The sequence below is a fragment of the Trichosurus vulpecula genome, chromosome 2 (assembly GCF_011100635.1).
Source record: "Trichosurus vulpecula isolate mTriVul1 chromosome 2, mTriVul1.pri, whole genome shotgun sequence".
In the NCBI taxonomy this organism is placed as follows: domain Eukaryota; kingdom Metazoa; phylum Chordata; class Mammalia; order Diprotodontia; family Phalangeridae; genus Trichosurus; species Trichosurus vulpecula.
Window position 1 is genome coordinate 427,864,016 of NC_050574.1, and position 21,932 is coordinate 427,885,947.

Genomic DNA, 21,932 nt, shown 5'->3' on the forward strand with positions numbered 1-21,932 from the left:
CCAAACTGGTAAATACTTAAAAATATTCCCAGTATTATATGACTTATGAGAGAGGACCCTTTGATTTCAGAAACATACATGTTGAGAATAGGCATTGGTTGCTCATTTTTAAAGTTCCTAGTATTAATTAAAATGTTATCCTTAGTTCATATAACTAAATCTATGATTTTATGGGGTTAGTGCCTATAAAAGACAGATTTGATTTAGGAAATGAAGCAAAGAAAAAATGCAATTTAAAGTAAAAAAGCAATAGACATGCATGTGTGTTGCTTAGTTCTACCTATAGAGGAGGGACAACTGTGGTGTCATTGTCTGTGGTGCTGAAACTTGTCTGCGAAATTGGTTTCAAAAAGATGCATTTATAAATTATAAATAAGTAACTATATACTGCCCTCAAGGATATTACCAAATGAACCTTGTTTACTTCCTGTTATAAGTAAGCACTAGTAATTTAGAAAATCTTTCATATGATTGTTAAATGGTTTGCAATCCTTCTTTAGAGAGCCATCTGTTCAGATATTTTTTACCACTTATGTATTAAAGAATTACTCTTAGACATATTAAAATATTTTTGTTAAGTAGAATTTCAGTTTCCATTACCTATTTTATCATGTATAATTGACTCTATCCTTTTTTGACTAAGTATCCATTTCCTATCCATTGTTGTGAAAGTTATATAATCATCCTCTCTTCTGTTTTATGGCATGATCTTTAATATTAATGTTGTATATTCATTTGGAATTTATTTCTGACTACTGTGTATTGTCTAAGCTGCCCCAATGGGAACCCAGATGGACAGTTCCAGTTGGCCAACTCAGCATGTCCTCTCTTCTCCTTTTCTTTCCTTTCTTCTCCTCTCCCCACATAGGGGCATAATGCCCTAATCTGAGCGTATTCTGGCCAAAGGAAGGTAAGTATTGATGGGTGAAACCTATCCAGTTATCTTGGGGTATACTGGCTAAATTTCTTTCTTAAAGACCATGCCTTAAACCTGATTTACCCAAACTCTCTTTGAAAGGAAAATAGGTTCATACCCAAGCAGAGTTTAATGTCTACTTTTTGGACCCTCTTGGCTAAGAGCAAATGTAAATAGTATTTTTTTTTCTCTTTTGGACAGCATGATGGCTCCAAGTGAGTGAGTGTAAATGTGTACTGGCTAGAAACAAAGAGGGTCTTTCACCTCTTAGACTGATTCTTTTATAAAGTTAAACTAGGCCATATTTTGTCTCAATTTTTAGCTAGCCTTTAATTACTGAATGGATGTTGCCTCAGACAAACTGAGATTTGGGAAAGCCCTTAGCTCAAAAAGGGCAAGGTCTCTTACTACATCAAGGGTCATCTCCAGTCATCTTGACCTATGTCTTACCACTGGACTCCCATGACTGCAGGAAAGAGTGAGGATGATGACTTTGCATACTCTGCCTCACTACTCCAATTCACTTGCAAGTGAAGAATCATCCTCCTGATGTCATTGGTCCTATTTGAGAATGAAGGACAAGTAACAACAGACTGTAAAAGAAATAAGAAGTCTTAGGTGGTATTCGTGCCCCACCTCTAACACATTCTGGCTGGGATATCCTGGGCAAGTCACTTACCCTCTCTGTTCTCTAATCAAGACTTTAAAATTATATATTATAAAGAAGATGTTAAACTGCATTGGTAGAGAAAAATTCTTCATGTGGGATTTCCTTATATCAATGAGATGAGTCTCTATGTATATACATTACATATAAAGTTCTGTGACTACTTTTCTAGAAGATTTATTCATAGGATGTCTTAAAAAAATTTAACCTTGTCCCATCAACAACAGAAACAATTTTCAGTGCAAAATTACTCTGTAGTTTATGGAATTACATCTTTTATTCAAAAATGTTTCATTTCAACTCATTATTAACCATTATTAATTCTTAATAACCACCATTTCCATACCAAAGTCAAATAACTTACATTCATGGTTACTTTAACATAATGAGTGAGATAAAAGTAAATTATTAATTTTATTAACAACTGTTAAAAAAACATTTTAATATCAAAAGTAAAAAAACAATAGTTATTGCATGATTTTCATCACATGTTTTACATTTTGCAAACTCATTCAAGTTTATTTTTCAATATGAGTATTTTTTCATCATATTTTTTGTAATTTTATTTAATTTTTACCTATTAACATTGCCACATCAGGAGGGGGCAGAGCCAAGATGGCAGAGTACAAGCAGGGATCTGATTGAGCTCTCACTCCCAAACCCTTGAAATAACTGTAAAAATGACTCTAAACAAACTTGAGAGCAGCAGAAGCCATAAAATGACAGAGCGAAGCAGATTTCCAGCCCAAGACAATCTGGAAGGCTGACATGAAGGTTATAATGTACCATGCTCAGAGCAGAGCAAAGCCCAGTATGGGCTGGGCACAGACAGGAGTGGAGCAGGCCTCAGGGCACTGAATCACTGGAAGCTGCAGTGGTTTCCAGACTTCTTAACCCATAAATGCCAAAGACAGCTTCAAAGGTCAGTGGGAAAGCTCTCTTACCTGGGGGACAGAGGAGCTTGGTCCAAGCCCCAGGGCAGTGACAGCCACTGCCACAGTGATACCTGCTTCTGGAACTCTTGGCCTACAGACTGTGGGGGAATTGAGTGGCTGATTTAGGTCGCAGTCCTGGGTGACAGTCTTGGGGTGCAGAGAAGCACTGGCATGGCTGAGCTGGTGGTGGTTGTGGAGAGGGAACCCTTCTTGCATTTCCAAGGCAGAAAAGAATGCCTGGGGTCACTCACAGACCAGAGCTCAGGCCAGGAAAGGAACAAGCACCTCTCTTTTGATCATACTACTTTGGAGGAACTGAGAATTTACAGGTCCCTAGATATATCTCTGAAAATGGCTGCACAAAACCCCTGAAATTTGGGGCAGTACACCCCCCCCAACACACAAACACTTAACAAATACCTCAAAAGTCAAATAATTGGCTGGGAAAATGATCAAATGGGAAAAAATAAGACTCTAAAAGGTAACTTCTTGGTGAAAAGATGTTTTCTTACACATTTAGTGACGAGGAAGATCAAGGCATGCAGTCAGAGGAAGACAACAAGGTCAAGACTCCTACATCCAAAGTTTCCATTTAAAAAAAATACCTAGAAAACAGAGAGGTAACTCAAGAATCATTGAACTTCCTGAAAACCATGGTTAATTAAAAAAAACATTTATGTCATATTTCAAGCTGATATAAAGGGAAATTTCACAGATCTTTTAGAAACATAGGGCAAAATAAAGATTGAAAGAAGATAAGAATCAACTCCTAAAAGGAACCTTAAAAAAATAAGTCCCAAGAAAATCACAGATAAAAGCTGGATCTCCCATATCAAAAGAAAAATCACTGCAAGCATCCTAAAAGAAACAGCCACAGTGACAAGAAATTATACTTAAGATGTAACAAGAATTGGTAGTTCTTCCAACAAGAGTGTGCTTGGAATATAATATTCCAAAAAATAAAATATATAGGCTCACAACCCAGAATAACTTTCCCTAAAAATCTAAATATAATCTTACAGGAGACCAAAGTATACCTTTAATGTAACCAAAGACTTTCAAGTATTTCTGATAAAAAGAACAACCTGAGTTAGGATTTTGAAAAGCAAACTTCAGAGCCTGGAGGAACCAAGAAATGTAAGTTTATTTCAACTATCTGAAGAAACTGTATGATGGTGTAGTGGTAACATTCTAATAGGTATAGAAGAAACATGTCTCCTTACAGAACTCTAATGTTTCCTAGGGTACTAAGGGGGTTAGACTTAAATAAACAGAAAAGGTTTTTGAAATAGATTAATTCTTTTCTGATGGCATGAAGAGGAACAAAAGAAAGGAGTATAAAAGAAGGAAAACACTAGTATAAGAAAGAAAAAAGAAGGGAGTAGAATTTGATGTTTCTGGTAACTGAGGTACATGAGAACAACATTAAAAGCATGTCAAAATGAGTAGAAGGAACAAGCATAAGAGAAAATTTTAGAAGGAACCACAAACACAAAATCAGAACAGATTTTCAGGTAACTGTTGGAACTTACTGTATTTTTTTTTGGTGGGGGGGGGTAATAAATATTTATTAGGTGCCTATTATATGCCAGCCTCTGTGCTAAGGAAGATTAAGGGTGGGGAGGATTTATAGGAGGGAGCATCCCTTTCTTTGGAGTTGAAAACAGGAAAAGCAGCAAATGCCAGAATTTGACTATATTCTTATTTTTTTAAATTTTGTTGTTGTGCATATGTTTATTGTTTTAAATGGGACTCACTAGATGTACATTTTTCAAGATGCTAGTAAGTCTTTTTATAATTTAATATTTTATTTTTACCAATTACATGTAAAAATAATTTATATTCTTTTATTTTAAATTTTGAGTTCCAAATTCTCTCCTTGCCTCTCTATTGCCCCCTTCCCCAATTAAGAAGACAAGTGATTTGACAAAAGTGATAGCTGTGCAGTCATGCAAAACATATTTCCATGTAAGTCAGGCTGTGAAAAAAGACACAACTCCCCCCCCAAATAAAAATGAAGTGAAGTGAAAGTATGCTTCAATTTGCATACAAATTCCATCATTCTGTCTCTAAAGATAGAGAGCATTTTCAAACATAAGACCTTCAAAATTGTCTGCAATCATTGTATTGCTGAGAATAGATAAGTTATTAACAGTTGGTAATCATATAATATTGTGTTTATTGTATACAGTTGTAGTAACAACCTTGCTAGCAGCTTCTGTTGGGGCATAAGATCCACCAACAACCAGCACCCAGAAAGCTGCCAACACAAGTTCTTTTGATCTGCTTTACTTGTCTGATTCAAATCACAACACATAGTTACCAGAGAAGAACCAATATCTGAGTTGTAAAGCTCGGGGAGGGGGTGCAGTTGTGGCTTACCCAGAGCCTCAACACTACTTCCATGAGTGTGCCCCCAAAAGTCAAATGCCAAGCTGTCCTCAATTATGTCCAGTTCAGAGCTCTGACCTCACCCAGACTGGATGTGGGATAGTTCCTCATCCCCAGTATCACATCACATACAAATGACTCCCGATTGTCTCTGTGCTGAGAAATAACCAAGACAAAAAGATCCCACTTTATCTGCCCCATTCAAAAAAAGGCCTGAATCATTAAAGGCATTTAAGAGAAGAAAAGCAAAAAGTCCCACCCTAATTGCTATTGCAACAGTGTTCTCCTTGTTGTGCTCCTTTCACTTTGCATCAGTTCATGTAAGTTTTTCCATGTTTTTCTGAAAACATCATGCTTGTCTTTTCATATAGCAAGATAGTATTTCATCACAATCATGTGTAACAATTTGTTTAGCAATTACCCCAATTGATAGATATACCCTCAATTTTCAATTCTTTACCACCAGTAAAACAGCTGCAATAAATATTATTGTACATGTAGTTCTTTTCCTTTTTTAAAATTGTTTGAGATATAGACCTGGAAGTGGTATTGATTGGTCAGATGCACGATTTTGTGAATGTTTTTTGGGCAGCTTTTTGTGTATAGTTCCAAATTGTTCTCCAGCATGGTTGAATTAGGGTACAGCATCACCAACAATGTATCTGTTTCCTAATTTCCCCAGAACTCCTTCAAAATTTGTCATTTATTTTCTGTCAAAACAGGTGATTTTCATTTGCATTTCTCTAATGGTGATTTAGAGCATTTTTGTATGACTTTGGGAAGCTTTGATTACTTCATCTGAAAACTACTTGTTCATATCCTTTGACAATTTATCAATCGAGGAATGACTCTTATTTCCATAAATTTGATTAACTTCTCTATAAATTGGAGAAATGATGTTTTATTATAGAAATTGCTATAATTTTTTTCCACAGGAATGATTACTATGTAATTTCTTCCATCTTATTTTCCCATCTTATTATCCTACTCTCACACTCTCCTTTCACTCTATCTAATCTCAAAAGTGATTTGCTTCTGATATTTATGTCCTCCAATCTATCCTCCCTTCTATCATCACCTCTCCTTTCCCTCCTAATTTCCTGCATGACAAGACAGATTTCTCTTTTCTTTTCTTTTCTTTTTTTCTTTTTCTTTTTTTTTTTTTTTTTACATTTTGACTTTGTTTTATTTATTTATTTTTTGGGGTTTTTGGTATTTTTAGTTTAGAACACTCAGTTCCACAAGTTTTTTGAGTCCCAAATTTCCTTCCCCTCCTTTCCCTCCCCCCTCCTCCCAAGATAGCATGGAATCCAACATATGTTCTATATATGCCTTAACATTAAACATATTTACACAATAGTTAAGTCATAAAGAAGAACCATGATCAATGGAGTGAATCATGAGAAAGATGAAAGAAAACCAAAAAAGAAGAAAAAGAAAAAATTGAGAGAGAGAGAGAGAGCAAATACTTTGCCTCAATCGGCATTCAGACTCCATAGTTCTATCTCTGGATATAGATATCTCTTTCCATCATGAGTCCTTTGGAGTTGTCTTTGAACCTTACATTCCTGAGAAGTCTATCAAAGATATTCATCACAGAAGCAATATGTCTATGGTTGTGTACAATGTTCTTCTGGTTCTGCTCCTCTCATTCAGCATCGTATCATATAGGTCTTTCAGGTTATTGTGAAGTCTGTATCTTCCCCATTTCTTATAGCACAATAGTATTCCATTACATTCATATACCACAACTTGTTTAGCCATTCCCCAATTGATGTACATCTGTAATAGTAATTAAGGTGGGACTTTTCACTGTTCTTTCTCTTACGTGCCTTTAATGGTTCTGGCCTTTGTTTGAATGGGGCAGATAAAGTGGGATCTTTTTGTATTGTAGTATTTCTCAGCACTGAGACAACTGGGAGTCACTGATTTGTATGTGATGTGATACTGGACTTGTGGAACTTTCCCATACCCAGCCTGGATGATGTCAGACCACTGAGGGCTCTGAACAGGATATAATTGAGGACAGCTTGGCCTTTGACTTTTGGGACACACTCATGGAAGGGGTGTTGATACTCTGGGCAAGCTGCAAACTGCCCCCCAGCTTTGCAACCCAGAAGTTGGCACTGGTAACTATGTATTGTGATTTGAATCAGACAAGGTCTGTCTGTTGATGTTTGTAATTTCTGTTTGTATTTGCCTTGAAGTTCAGGGGGCTGATATTTTCCCCCAAACTGTGAATTAACCCCTAAAAGTTACTTTCCTTAGTAAAGCAGATCAGAGAAACTGTGTTGTCAGCTGCTTGTTGGTGGACCTTACACCCTCACAGCAGCTGCTAGCAAGATTGTTACTACAACATCGCCTTGATTTCCAACTCTTTGCTACCACAAAAAGAGATGTTACAAATATGTTTTTACATATGGGTCCCTTTCTTCCTTCTTTAATCTCTTTGAGATACAGCATTAGAAGTGGTTTTCCTGGGTCAAAGGGTATACACATTTTTATAGCACTTTGGGCATAGCTGCAAATTGATCTCCAAAATGGCTGGATCTGTTCACAACTCCACCAACAATGTATTAATGTTCTAATTTTCCTACATCCTCTCCATCATTTATCATTTTCCTGTTTTGTCATGTAAGCCAATCTCAAAGGAGAGATGTGGTACCTAAGAGATGTTTTGATTTGCATTTCCCTAATCAATAGTGATTAGAGCACTTTTTCATATGCCTATAAATATCAATTGGGGAATGACTTGTTTTCCTTAAAATTTGGCTCAAAAATTTTCTCCCAATTTTCTGCTTCCCACCCAATTTTTGTTGCATTGCCTTTGTTTATACAAAAACTTTCCAATTTAACATAATCAAAATTATCCATTTTGCAATTTGTGAATTCTTAACCCAGAAGCTAGATTTTTTGGGTTAATCAAAGAGTAGATTGCTATAGTCATTGACTACCGCACCTTGTGTACCTAAACTATTCCACTGATCCAGCACTATGTTTCTCAGCCAGGGCCAAGTAGTTTTGACGACTGCTGCTTTAGAGTACAGTTGAATATCTGGTATGGTAAGGCAACCTTCCCTAGCATTTCTTTTCATTAATTCCCTTGATATTCTGGACCTTTTTTTTCCAGATGAATTTGTTATTATTTTATCCATCTCTGTAACATATTTTTGGTAGTTGGATTGGTAAGGCACTGAATAAGTAAATTAATTCAGGTAAAATTGTCATTTTTATTACATTAGCTCAGCATACCCATGAGCAACTGAGGTTTTTCCTTTTATTTAGATCTGAATTTATTTGTGTGAGAAGTGTTTCATAATTGTATTCATATAGGCCCTGGGTTTGTCTTAGCAGGTAGACTCCCAAATATTTTATAGTGTCTACAGTAATATTAAGTGGAATTTTTCTTTCTAATTCTTGCTGTTGAGCTTTGTTAGAAACATATATGAATGCCAACGATTTATGTGGGTTTATTTTGTATCCTGCAAACTTGCTAAAGTTTTTTATTACTTCAGTAGTTTTTTTTTTCCCTTGATTCTCTAGGATTCTCTAAGTAAATCATCATATCATCTGCAAAAACTGATAATTTAGTTTCTTCTTTGCCTATTCTAATTCCTACAATTTCTTTTTCTTCTGTTATTGCTACAGCTAAAATGTCTAATAGTAAATTGAATAATCCTTGTTTCACCCCTGATCTTATTGGAAATGCATCTAACTTATCTCCGCTACATATAATGCTTGCTTATGTTTTTAGGTAGATGCTACTTATAATTTTAAGGAAGACTCCATTTATTCCCATGCTTTCTAGTATTTTTTAATAGGAATGGGTGTTGTATTTTGTCAAAAGCTTTCTCTGCATCTATTGAGATAATCCTATGATTTCTGATAGTTTTGTTGTTGATATGATCAACTATGCTAATGGTTTTCCTAATATTGAACCATCATTGCATTCCTGAAATAAATCCTACCTGGTCATAGTGTATTGTTCTCATGATAAGTTGCAGGAATCTTTTTGCTAATATTTTATTTAAAATTTCTACATCAATATTCATTAGGCCAATTGGTCTATAGTTTTCTTTTTCTGTGTTGTCTCTTCCTGGCTTGCATATTAATGCAATATTTGTGTCATAAAAAGAATTTGGAAGTACTCCTTCCTTGCTAATTTTCCCTAATAGTCTATAAAGTATGGGAAGTAATTGTTTTTGAAATGTTTCATAGAATTCACATGTAAAACCATCTGGCCCTGGAGATTTTTTCCTAGAGAGCTTATTGATGGCTTGCTCAATTTCTTTTTCTCAGATGGGAATATTTAGGTATTTTATTTCCTCTTCTGTTAACCTGGGCAATTTATATTTTTGTAAATATTCATGCATTTCCCTAAGCTTGTCAAATTCATGAGCATATAAATGGGAAAAAACAACTCCTAATTATGGTTTTAATTTCTTTTTCATTGGAGGTGAATTCACCCTTTTCGTTTTTTATACTAGTAATTTGTTTTTCTTCTTTCTATGTTTTTAATGAAATTTACCAAAGGTTTATCAATTTTATTGTTTTTCTTTTCATAAAACAAGCTCTTAGTTTTATTTATTAGTTCAATAGTTTTCTTGACTTCAATTTTATTGATCTCTCCTTTGGTTTTCAGTATTTCTAACTTGGTTTCTAATTGACGATTTTTAATTCGTCTTTTAAGTAGCTTTCTCAGTTGTATGTCCAGTTCATTGAACTCCTCTTTCTCTTGTTATTCATGTAAGTATTCAGATGTATAAAACTTCCCCTAAGAACTGCTTTTGCTGCATCCCATAAGTTTTAGTATGTTGTCTCATTGTCATTCTCTTGAATGAAATTATTAATTGCTTGTATTATTTGTTATTTGGCCCACTCATTCTTTAGGATTAGATTATTTAGCCTCCAATTAGTTTTTATCTTTCCATAGTTCTTTATTATAAATAAATTTTATTGCATTATGATCTGAAAAGGATGCATTGACTAGTTCTGCCTTTCTGCACTGGATTGTGAGGTTTTTATGCCCTACCACATGATCAATTTTTCAGTATGTACCAGATACCACTGAGAAAAAAAAAAACATATTCCTTTTTATCCCCATTTAGTTTTCTCCAGAAGTCTATCATATCTGCCTTTTCTAGAATTCCATTCACCTCCTTGACTTCTTTCTTGTTTATTTTGAGGTTAAATTTCTCAAGTTCAGAAAGGTCCCCTGCTGGTATAGTTTTGCTGACTATTTCTTCCTGTAACTTCCTTAACTTCTTCTCTAAGAATCTGGATGTTAACCCACTTGGTGCATATATGTTAAGTAATCATATTGCTTCATTGTATACGGTGCCTTTTATTAGGATATATTGTCCTTCCTTATCTCTTTTAAGTAGATCTATCTTTTCTTTTGGTTTGTCTGAGATTAGGATTGCCTCCCGTGCTTTTTATTTTACTTTAGCTGGAGCACAATGTATTCTATGCCAGCCTTTCACCTTTACCCTATGTGCATTTTATTGTTTCAAATATGTTTCTTGTAAACAACATATTGTAGGATCATGGTTTTTAATTGATTCTGCTATCTACCTCTGTTTTATGGGAGAGTTTATCCCATTCACATTCACAGTTATGATTACTATCTGTGTCTTTTACTCCATCTCATTTTCCCCCCGTTTACACTTTTATTTCTCCCTTCTCCCTTCCACTCCTCAAAGAGTTTTGCTTTTGAATGCCACCTTTCTCAGTTTATCCTCCCTATTGATTTCCCTCTCTTACTTACTCTTTTCCTCTTGCTACTTCTTCCCTACCTTTTGACCACCCTTCCCCTTTTTTTTCCTCTTTCCCATCCTATTACCTGTAGGATAAGTCGGATTTCTATACTCTTCAGAGTATCTCATTCCCTTTTTGAACCAAATCCAATCCCTCCCTTCTTTCCCTCTACTATACTATGTTTTTGTGCCTCTTAATGTGAGGCAATTTATCCTTTTCAACTACCTCCTTATCTCTTCTCCCAGGTCCATCCTTTTACATCCCTTTAATCTCTCTTTTATCATTATCAATTATTTTATACTGACACCCTCAGTCTATTTATATCCCTTTCAATTGTTGTAACTGTACCATTCTCAAGATTGACATATATGTGTGTATGTATGTATACATATATATATATATATATACACATATATACATACAGACAGACAGACACATGCACATGTATATATGTGTGTATATATGTGTATATATGTGTATATATTATATATATACATATATATATATGTATATATATATATATATATATATATATATATATATATATATATATATATATATAACATATATAAAGCAATATAATCCTAAGTATGGATGTAAATAATTTGCCCTTACTGGTTAACAAGGTTTTTTTCACCCTGTTTACCTTTTTATTTCTCTCTTGAGTTTTTTATTTAAAGATAAAATTTTCCATTGAGCTTTTGATTTTCATCAGGAAGACCAGGAATTCTCTTATTTTATTGAATGTCAATCTACTTGCCTGAATAATTATGTTCAGTTTTGCTGGGTAGCTGATCCTTGGTTATAGTCCAAGCTCCTTTGCCTTTTGGAATATCATATTCCATTTTCTCCTGTCTTTTAATGTAGAAGCTGTGAGATCTGCATGAGCCTTACTGTAGTTCTGCAATATTTGAATTGTTTCTTTCTGGCTGCTTCCAGTATTTTCTCTTTGACCTGAAAATTCTGAAATTTGGCTATAGTATTTCTTGGAGTTTTCAATTTAGGATCTCTTTCAGGGGTGATCTGTGGACTTTTTCGATGTCTACTTTGCCCTCTGGTTCTAGTACCTCAGCTCCTTTATCCTTGATTATTTCTTGGAAGATATCATTAAGACTCTTTTTATCATCATAGCTTTCCAGTACACCAATAATTTTTGTATTTTCTCTCCTGGATCTGTTTTCCAGATCAGTTGTTTTTTATAGTCAGATATTTCACCTTTTCTTCTATTTCCTTTCATTCATAGATTTTGTTTGACTGACTCTTGATGCCTGGTAGAGTCAGTCATTAGCTTCTATTTGTTCAATGTTAGTTTTAAATGCATTGTTTTCTTCATTTTGCTTCTGAGCCTCCTTTTACATTTGTTTTATGATCATCATTTTCTCTAACTAGATTCTGAATCTCCTTAGCCATTTCACCAATTTTGCCTTTTAAAGATTTGTTGTCATCAAAGATTTTTTTTTCCATTTTTTTCTTTTACCTCTCTAATGTGGTTTTTAAAATCCTCCTTGCGCTCTTCCAGGAATGATTTTTTGGGGGACTTGAGACCAGTTCACATTCCCTTTTGACATTTCAGATGTGGGTATAATGTCAATGCTGTCCTCTTCCGAATTGGAATTTTGATCTTCCCTGTCTCCATAAAAAGAATCAATTGTCCTCGGTTTTCTAGAGTTCTTCATGCTGGCTAACTTTAATGGCTTTGAAGTGGATTTCTGCTTCTGAGTCTCAGGGAGCTCTGTCCCAGGCTTCTTGTTCTAAGAGTTGTGGGTATAGTTACTGGCTTTGGATGTTATGTCCTCTAGTTCTGTGAGGTGTGGGGGAGAGGTAGTCTGGCTGCTGGAATTCTCCTCTTCCCTTAGTGCTGTGGTACAGCCTTTTTTCTGCATTGATGCCTGCTACCTTCCCTGGTTGTTTGAAGGCATGGAGTTGATGATAGCTGACTCTGTCCACCAGTGGTTTGGAAAATCCAGCCACCACGAGAAGGGCCCTCTCCCCAACTTCTCAAGGTAAAAGCTATTGAAGCCCCACTTTTGGCACCTCTATTTCAGAATGTCTCTAAAGGGCATATTATCTTGGTTAGGGAGGGATGAGAGAGTCATTTTATCTGGCCATTATGACTCCCAGAAGTTCAAGAAGGCAATTTTCGAACCTTTAGACTGTTGGCTGCAAGCCTCAGTAGTAGTTATTCCCATGGTCTCAGGAGCTGTGCTGCTCCCTCCTGTAGCTCCAACAGGCTCCAGTCCGGGGAAGCCTGTGGGTCACTACCAGTTTCACACACCCAATATTCTCCCAGTCTGGATTGCTCACTGAGGTCCCCAGCTGCTTCAGCTTTGGTTTGGTCTGGTGTAGCTCCGTGCCACTGGACTCTCCCAGCCTACAGTTCCATTATGTTGACCCTGCAGACTCACCTGGCTTGGAAATTTGCCACACTGAGTCTACTAGTGGCTTCTAACTCTCTCAAATCTGCTCAGATACACTTTTTAAAAATAAAGTTAAATAATTAAATCCTATAAGATATGGTTTTCACATGGCCATCTTGGATCCCATCTGGCAAGATAGATTTCTATACCTGACTGAATGTATATGTTATTCCCTCTTTGAGAGAAGTATGATGAGAATAATGTTCAAAAAAACCCTTCTCACTTTCCTCATCTTTACCTCCACTGTAAAAATCTATTTTGCACATTTTTTATTTCAGATAATTTAGTTCATTCCAATGTTGCTCTAGAATTTGTTTCAAGGGATTATTTACAGGTGTTTGGAAAGGTTTTAGAGAGAGCTCATGTGAGTCTCTGTCTTTTCTCCACCACTTTAGCTCTGTTTCTCTTACAATATTCTTTAAAAAATAAGTAGTGACTTCTGTGAGCCAAGACAGTGGAGTAAGCAGTAAGTCACTCTTATTCTCCCTTACTGACCTTGAAAAAGCCAGAAAATACTGCCCCAGGAAAAATCCTGGCACAGTAGTGACAGCAGAAAGACAAGGTACAGCAGGATTTTAGCTAGGGAAGACAGGGGGATGTAGTGGCAGTCAGGGCAGGGTTTTTTTTTCCTGTTCTTCTCTTAAGTGCTTTTAATGAGTCTGGCCTTTGAATGGGGCAGGTAAAGTGGCATCTTTTTGTCTTGGAATGTTTCTCAGCACTAAGACAAGTTTTGAATTGTATATGATGTGGTACTTGGGATTCAAGAGCTTTCCCACACCCTAACCGATGAACCTCAAGCCTCCAGGGCCCTGAGATGGGTATATAAGATCTGAGGTTGGTGTTTTGTTTTGGGGGTAAGTTCATTGAAAGAATGTGGGTGAGAGACTCTGGGAAAGTTGTTGAACCTGCCCTCCCCCCACCCCAGCTTTGTAACCCAGACAGATAGATATTGGTTCTTTTCTGGTAACTATATATTACTATGGATAGACTAGTTTGTGTTCCTTGATCTGTTTACAATGTATGCTAGTAATTTCTGTTTGTATTTGCCCTGAAGTTCAGCTGGCTGATCTTTTCTCCCTGAACTAAGTGAATGATATATGTATGTTTAATTAAACTGAGATTATTAACACCTTAAAGTTTCTTTCCTTAGAAAAGCAAATCAAAGCACTTGTGTTGGCAGCCCTTCTGTGTGCTGTTCCTATTGGCCTTACACAGCCAGAGTAGCTGCTAGCAACATTTTTGTTACAGGGGATTAACAGAAAATGTACCTCTTTATCCAGGTGAGCCAGCAGCACTCCTACTTCAGTCAACCAGTGGGGGATCCTGAGCCCAAGTGAGGGAGGAGGAGGCAAGAGCCAACAACAGCACCCCCTTCCCCTCCACTCCAGAGTGCCTTCCCCAGTCAGGGGAGTCAGAAAACACCAGCACAGGCAGGCATCTACAAGGGGCTGAACCTACCTGTGCTCTAGCACAGTGCTCTTGGAGGAGACCTCCAGTGGCCTGACCACCCCTCCTGCACACCTCACTCTGTGAGCTTCAGTGCAATGCCAGGGAAACACAGGAAGACCTCACTTGGCCTCGGCACACACCAGCCAGCTCCAGCTCAGCAACCAGTAAGCTACAGCATTATATAGCTTCCAGCTGCCAGAAATGGAAGCCTCAGTATACAAAGACAATAACCAGGCCCCTAGCTCCAGCCCAAGTAGTATGAGGCAGAGTCCTCTGTGCCCCAGAAGCAGAGATCCATTTTAAAAGCCAGGAAAATGCAATCACAATGAGTAAAAAGTGACTTAGAAAAGCAAAGACTATAGATTCTTACTATGGGGACAGGGAAAATCAAAATGAAAATTGAGAAGAGGACAGCATTGACACTATACCCTCACCTGAAACCTGAAAAAGGAATATGAACTGGTCTCAAACCCAAAAAGCATTCTTGGAAGAGCTCAAGAAAGATTTTAAAAGTCAAATTAGAGAGGTAGAAAAATTGATCGTGTTTTTAAAAAATATAGTTGTCAAAATTGAAAAAAAAGACACTAAAGAAAACATCTCTTTAAAAAGTAAAGCTGGCAAAATGGATAAGGAGATAAAAAATCTAACTAAAGAAAACAACTCCTTAAAAAGTAAAATTGGCCAAATGGAAAAGGAAGCACAAAAGCTAACTGAAGAAAACAATGCATTAAAAATTGGAATAGGATTATATGTAATGGGGATAAGCTAGATGCATTCCCAATAAAATCCGGGGTGAAACAAGGGTGTCCTTTATCACCCCTATTATGCAATTTGGAACTAGAAAGGCTAGCTTTAGCATTAAGGGAAGAAAAAGAACTTGAAGGAATTAGAATATCTACAAAATTACAAATTGCCCAGATTAACAGAAGAGGAAGTGAAATACCTAAATAACCCCATTTTAGAAAAAAAAAGAAATTGAAGAAGCCATCAATGAACTCCCTAGGAAAAAAATCTCCAGGGCCAGATGGATTTACAAGCAAATTCTGTAACACATTTAAAGAACAATTAATTCCAATACTATATAAACTATTTGGGAAAATTGGCCAAGAAGGATTCCTACCAAATTCTTTTTGTGATATAGATATGATACTGATACCTAACCAGGAAGAGTCAAAAGAGAGAAAGAAAATATAAACCAATTTTTCTAATTAATACTGATGCAAAAATTTTAAATCAAATACTAGCAAAAAGATTACAATAACTTATCATGAGACTAATACACTTTGATCAGACAGGATTTATACCAGGAATGCAGGGCTGGTTTCAATATTAGGTAAACTATCAGCAAAATTGATAATATCAACAACAAAACTAACAGAAACCATATGATTATCTCAATAGATGCAGAAAATGTTTTTGACAAAATACAATACCCATTGTATTAAAAACACTTGAGAGCACAAGAATAAATTGAATCTTCCTAAAATTATAAGTAGTATCTACCTAAAAACATCAGCAAGCATTATATGTAATGTGGAAAAGCTAGATGCATTTACAATAATATCAGGGTTAAAACAAGAATGTCCATAATCACCACTGGTATTCAATATATGACTACAAACCTTAGCTTTAGCAATAAGAGAAGAAAAAGGAATTGAAAGAATTACAGTAGGCAAAGAAGAAACTAAGTTATCACTCTTGGCAGATGATTTGATAATATACTTGAAGTAATAAATAACTTTAGCAAACTTGCCTGATGTAAAATAAACCCACATTTATCATCAGCATTTCTGTATATAACTAAGAAAGCCAAACAGCAAAAGATAGAAAGAGAAATCCCATTTTAAAGTTACTGTAGACATTATAAATTATTTAGGAGTCTACCTGCCAAAACAACTCAGGAACTACATGAACACAATTACAAAACACTTTTCACGCAAATAAAGTCAGGTGTAAAGAAATGTAAAAAAAAAAAAAATCAGGTGCTGATGAGTAGGCCAAGCTAATATAATAAAAATGACAATTCTACATAAATTAATTTACTTATTCAGTACCATACCAATTATACTATCAAAAATTATTTTATACAGCTAGAAAAATAATAACAAAATTCATCTGGAAGAACAATTCGTCCTGAATATCAGGGAAATTAATGAAAAGAAATGCTAAGGAAGGCAAAACATTTTTTGCCTTCAAGAATTTTACATTCTAATAGGGAAGTGTGATGTTAATAGGAATGGGAAGATCTTTCCCATCCATTAATACACGTATGTGGCCTGCTTTGACCTGAGTCACATGAGTCTGAGTCATGTGAGTCTGTGGTGGGAGTAGCTTGCCCAAAGGAGTAGGAATGGGTGAAGCAGGAAGTGTGAGTGAGACAGAGCTGCAAGAGAGTGAAGTGGAGTTAGGAGAGAGAGCAAGGAGAGAGAGCAAGCAGAGAGAGACAGAGAAGCTAGTGTGAGTGAAAGAGGGAGTGATTTTGCATAAGGAAGCTTGGTTGTGGGGAGGACTAACAGAGGGAAGGCTTGGGGATGGTGTTGCTCCCTGCATTGGTAATGTATACAAACTTCTTTGTTACTACGATGGATTTGCCTTTCTGGTGTTTGAATAAATGTCTTGGTTTCATCTTTGAAGAAGAGTGTCTGTCATATTTTGCAATTCAACCCAGGAAATGCACCTGCATTTTCAGAGCAGCTGCTGTGGGTATTGCATTGGCAAAATAGGAAGATGATATGTAAATAAATAACTAAAGTCTCAATCAAGAATACAATGATGGAAAATGAGTAAAGAAATAAAAGATTTCTACAATACTTGTTCCCCCACCCCTCCAATACAGTACCAGAGATATACAAGGCATAGATTCCCAAGAAAATGACTTCAAAACACAAGCAAAGACTCAAAGAAAAACTCATGTTAGCTGCTATATGGTCACTTAAAATTTCTAGAGAAATAGCAAGGTCTCCCTCTGTATTCATGTGTATATGTGTATATATATGTATATATATGTAAACATATATGTATATATGTGTATATATATATATATATATATATTATTCTTGTACTTTCGTCATGTCTGATTCTTTGTGACTCCATTTGGGATTTTCTTGTCAAAGACACAGAAGTGGTTTGCTATTTCCTTTTCCAGCTCATTTTGAAAATAAGGAGATTGAAGCAAACAAATAAGTGACTTTCCCAAGGTTGCACAGTTGGTATGTATCTCAATACACATTTGATTAGGAAGATGAATCTTCCAGACTGCAGGCTCTGTACTCTATCTACTGTGCCACCTAACTGCCCCTTATATATTATTCACAATGTAAGCAAAATGGAAGCATAAGAGGAAAAAGCATAGAAAAACAGCACGATTGTAAATATCTATATATGTATTTGCATATATGAATGTATGCTTGTATGCAAGAGAAAAAATTTGGAAAAGACTTTAGAGCTATTGGAGTTATAGAAGGAAGCCTTTGGAAGGAGAATTAACAGCTTATCACAAAATGTATAAAGCCTTAATCACCACTAACAACAACAAAAAAACAGACCCTCCCAAAAATTAGAATAGAGTATAAAGAGAAGTTAATTACTCTGTTAAATAATAAGAAATATCCAAAGAAAATTTAAAAAAAGATTACAAAATATTAGAAGAAAATCTAAGGCAGGGGTTTATAATGTTTTTTGTTTATTTGTTTCATAGAATTCTCCTCAGTCTTTGGAAATCTATAGACTCTTCCTGAAATCGCTTTCAAATGCATAAATCAAACTACATGCAATTACAAAAAGGAATCACTTATGTTGAAAAAAATATTGCTCAAAGTTCAAAGTTCTCAGGGTAAAAACCCTTGATCAAAATTTATATCTTTAAAAAAGCAGACTAAAAAAAGCCTAATATGAAAGAATTTAAGAAACATTGGACTAACCCAATGCCAGAAACAAAAACAATAGCAGCAAAAGTCTGAATGTCCTATTTTAAGATATCATTAAAGAAAGTTTCACAAACCTATTAGAATAAAAGGGTACTAATAAACGTATAAAGAATACATCACTAACCTTGTGAAAATCCCCAAATGAAAATTCCTAGGGACATTATAGCTAAGACCAAAGCTTCCACATCAACCAAAAAAAAATACTGCAAACAGCCAGAAAGAGAGCAAATAAAAAGGGTTGACAGCCAGGAGTGCCCCAAGCTATTGAGGCTGCTAACATAAAGGACAAAAAAAGATTTGGTAACTTGAAGGGTTTTTTCTTCTTTTTTAACCTATATGCAAGGCTGCTTTGAGATATTTTCTTTCTTGCCTCATTTGACTGAGTTATTATTTTAGAGTTACTAGTTTAATTTTAAATATTAGTCACTTTGCTTCCAAGTTTCCATTATAAATATTAAAATTTTATATTTTTTTGCCTTTGAAACTTTTCTAGAAGTATTCCATCTTATTTGTGATAAAAATCACATAGGGATTATTCCTGTGGAGATATTTTGAGATTAATTGAGATAAATTAATTTAGGCTATTTTGATAGTTAAATCATACCAGAAATGTTCCACTGATGGCATTTCCTGGGGGAAATGGTACATAATGACTCTGGGGCTTCAACTCAAGGGACACGTCAGAGCTGGAAGGACCTGAGTGAGTAATTTATCAGAAAATGGAAGTGATGCCTATGGAAATTAAGTCTAAAAAATTTGCTACAAACCTTTATTCTGGTTTTGGATTTGTTTTATTAAAAGGACTGAAACTTAAGAATATATCAAAGGACCAAACTTCATCAATTTACTTATTTATACAGCAAAAAAGAAATTAAAAAGCAGAAAGAAAATTTTGATTTCAAAGTTTATAACACTCAGTCATAGTTATTTCTAAAGTGCAATTCTGCAGACAGGAGAAATTACAGCAATAATTTTTCAATAATCTTCATCATTTTTGGCTCTCGTGTGTGAATGTTAAAATGGAAAAAATAATCAGTATAACTATAAAATTTATACATAAAATTGTATTTGGCAATAAATAAAATTACAAAAACAATTGGTTATTGTCACGACTCCATTGTGACAATTTCAAATTTTCACATATCTGGCATTACTTCAGTCTTGTCATGCTAAAGTAAAGGCATGCATCAAAGGAGTGATACCTTTCCATGTCTCATCCACTATTTATAATTCTATATTTCATCAAACAGGATGACAAATAGTATATTAAATTTGACCAGTACCCTCCCTGTACAGAAATTTTTAACTTCATTCCATAGGCAAGTACTTTGTAAACTTTAAAATGTTTTATGAATCCATTATTGTTATTATTACACCATCCCTTATTTTATCAAAGCTAAGGGAAACAAGAAATTCTAAAATGCTACTTTGTCTGATTTTCCAGTATTATTTTTGTGTCAAAGATGATTTACATGCTCAAGGACATTCTGTATGTTTCAATTGAATCCATATTACCATAATGCAAATGACATTACTACATTAGATTAATATGCTGTTGCAAAATTATAATTATTTAAAGGGATCATCTAAACAACTTGTCCAAGAGGTGGGATTTAGATACAGATATTCTGTCTTCCAGTCTATCTAAACTAATTAGACTTCTTAACAATAATAAACACTATATATCTTATTGCAAACTGTTCCAACACTGTTTTTTGTATTGTAAGAGCCCCCAATGAGAACCAGTATGTTAGCAGGTACAGTTTTTTTTAATGTAATAGTAGGTTCAGTTAAAGTTCCATAGCATCTGATTTGTGTGCATACATACGTATACACACATACATATCTATCTATCTGTGTGTATGTGTATTTACAAAGGCATTTGTATATATGCATGCATGACTTTATGCATTCCTATTCAGTCATTTATAATAGTGAACTTAAAGGGAAAAAAATAAAACAACCCTTGAAGTTGTTTTGAATCTTTATTTTGATGAAAATCTGTAAGTATGAGTTATTTTAATGTTAATGATTTTATAAGTGCTACATTAATTGGCACTTGCTATTCTGCATGTTAAAAGAGTTCTTGACTTAGATTTTTATTTTTTCTTAACATTAGCAGTGATTCTGATATCTTCATCTGTGCAACATGAGATATGTAAAAGTTCATTCCAGCCATATCTTTAAACTTATCCTTTACTTAAAAGCATTCTTTACCCCGTTTTTACAGATAGCTGTCAAGCAAGACAACATATAAAAGCCTTTTTAACTTACCCCATTTAATGGATATGTTTTCCATCCTAGTTCTCCAAGCACAGTTGTTGTATCGAGCAAGACAACTGGAATTAAAAAAAATCAGTTTTTCAAGTAAACAACATTTGAAAATTTATTGAAGCATTTTATTCCAAATTTCTATTTGAGGATTCATTGCATTTTATTCTATAAATTAGTCATTTAATATTTAGAAAAAGATCTTAATATTAATGAATGTGGCTAAATAAAAAAATACGTTATTCGATAACAAGTCAACTTTAAAATGTGGTTATGCTCAATGAAGCATAATCATATAATGTTTATCTTTTTTCCTGGAGTAATTTTGTGGGAGGTGGTTGGGGTTCATGACTGATGGTATAAGTTTTTCATTTTATATTGACAATGGATAAAAACAAAACAATCATCATGTTTATTGTATTCTTAGGCTTCTGAGTTATATCATATAGACATCCCAAGTCAGTTTATATCACGGAATGTGGAAAGGGGTATAATGTACATTAAAATAGATTATGAGGGGGAGCCAAGATGGTGGAGTAATGGCAGGGACTCACCTGAGCTCTTCCCCAACCCCTTCTAAATGTCTTTAAATAATGACTCTAAAGAAATTCCTTAGTGGTAGACCCACAAAAAGATAGAGTGAAATAATTTTTGTGCCCACAACAACCTATAAGTTTAGCAGTAAAGGTCTGTTGAATTAGGGTGAGAGAGGAGGAGCACAATCCAGCAAAACAAGAACAGGCCTCAGGGTGACTGAATCAGTGGCAACAGTGACAGTTCCCAAACCTCTCAGCTCACAGATTGCAAAGACAACTTAGAAGACTGGTGGTGGTCAACCCCACTTGGGCAAGAGTGGAGCATGGTCTAGTTCAGGCCCTGCCAGTGTATACTAGAATCCAGCACACCAGGAGCCAGCATTGGGAGTGAATGAATAAGAAGTAAGCAGGCAGCTGTTTTGAGAGCTCCAGCTCACAGGCAGTAAGGGTGTTGAACAATTGGTCAGAAGTAGATTACAGGGGTCTCCTTGCTGGAACTGGGATCAGAAGTCTATTGCTTTTCCCGCAGTCAGGTTCAGGTGGCAGTCCAGGGTAGAAATTCCAGGGCAAAGTGGAGTACTAGCACAACACACGTTGGGGCCCCAGTGGAGTGGAGAACCTCCTCACAGTTCCAGGGTAGAAAAGAGTGCTTATGGTCACTCATGGA

General features: G+C 35.4%; 1 protein-coding gene across 1 annotated transcript in view; it reads right to left on the reverse strand.

Annotated features, from left to right (window-relative positions):
* The window catches only part of EPHA6 (EPH receptor A6), a 1,226,126-nt gene that overhangs the window by 1,081,701 nt on the left and 122,493 nt on the right, over positions 1-21,932 (reverse strand). Inside the window, exon 2 of the mRNA XM_036746072.1 lies at positions 20,733-20,797. Coding sequence (XP_036601967.1) covers positions 20,733-20,797 — 65 coding nt within the window. The remainder of the gene's footprint in view (positions 1-20,732; positions 20,798-21,932) is intronic.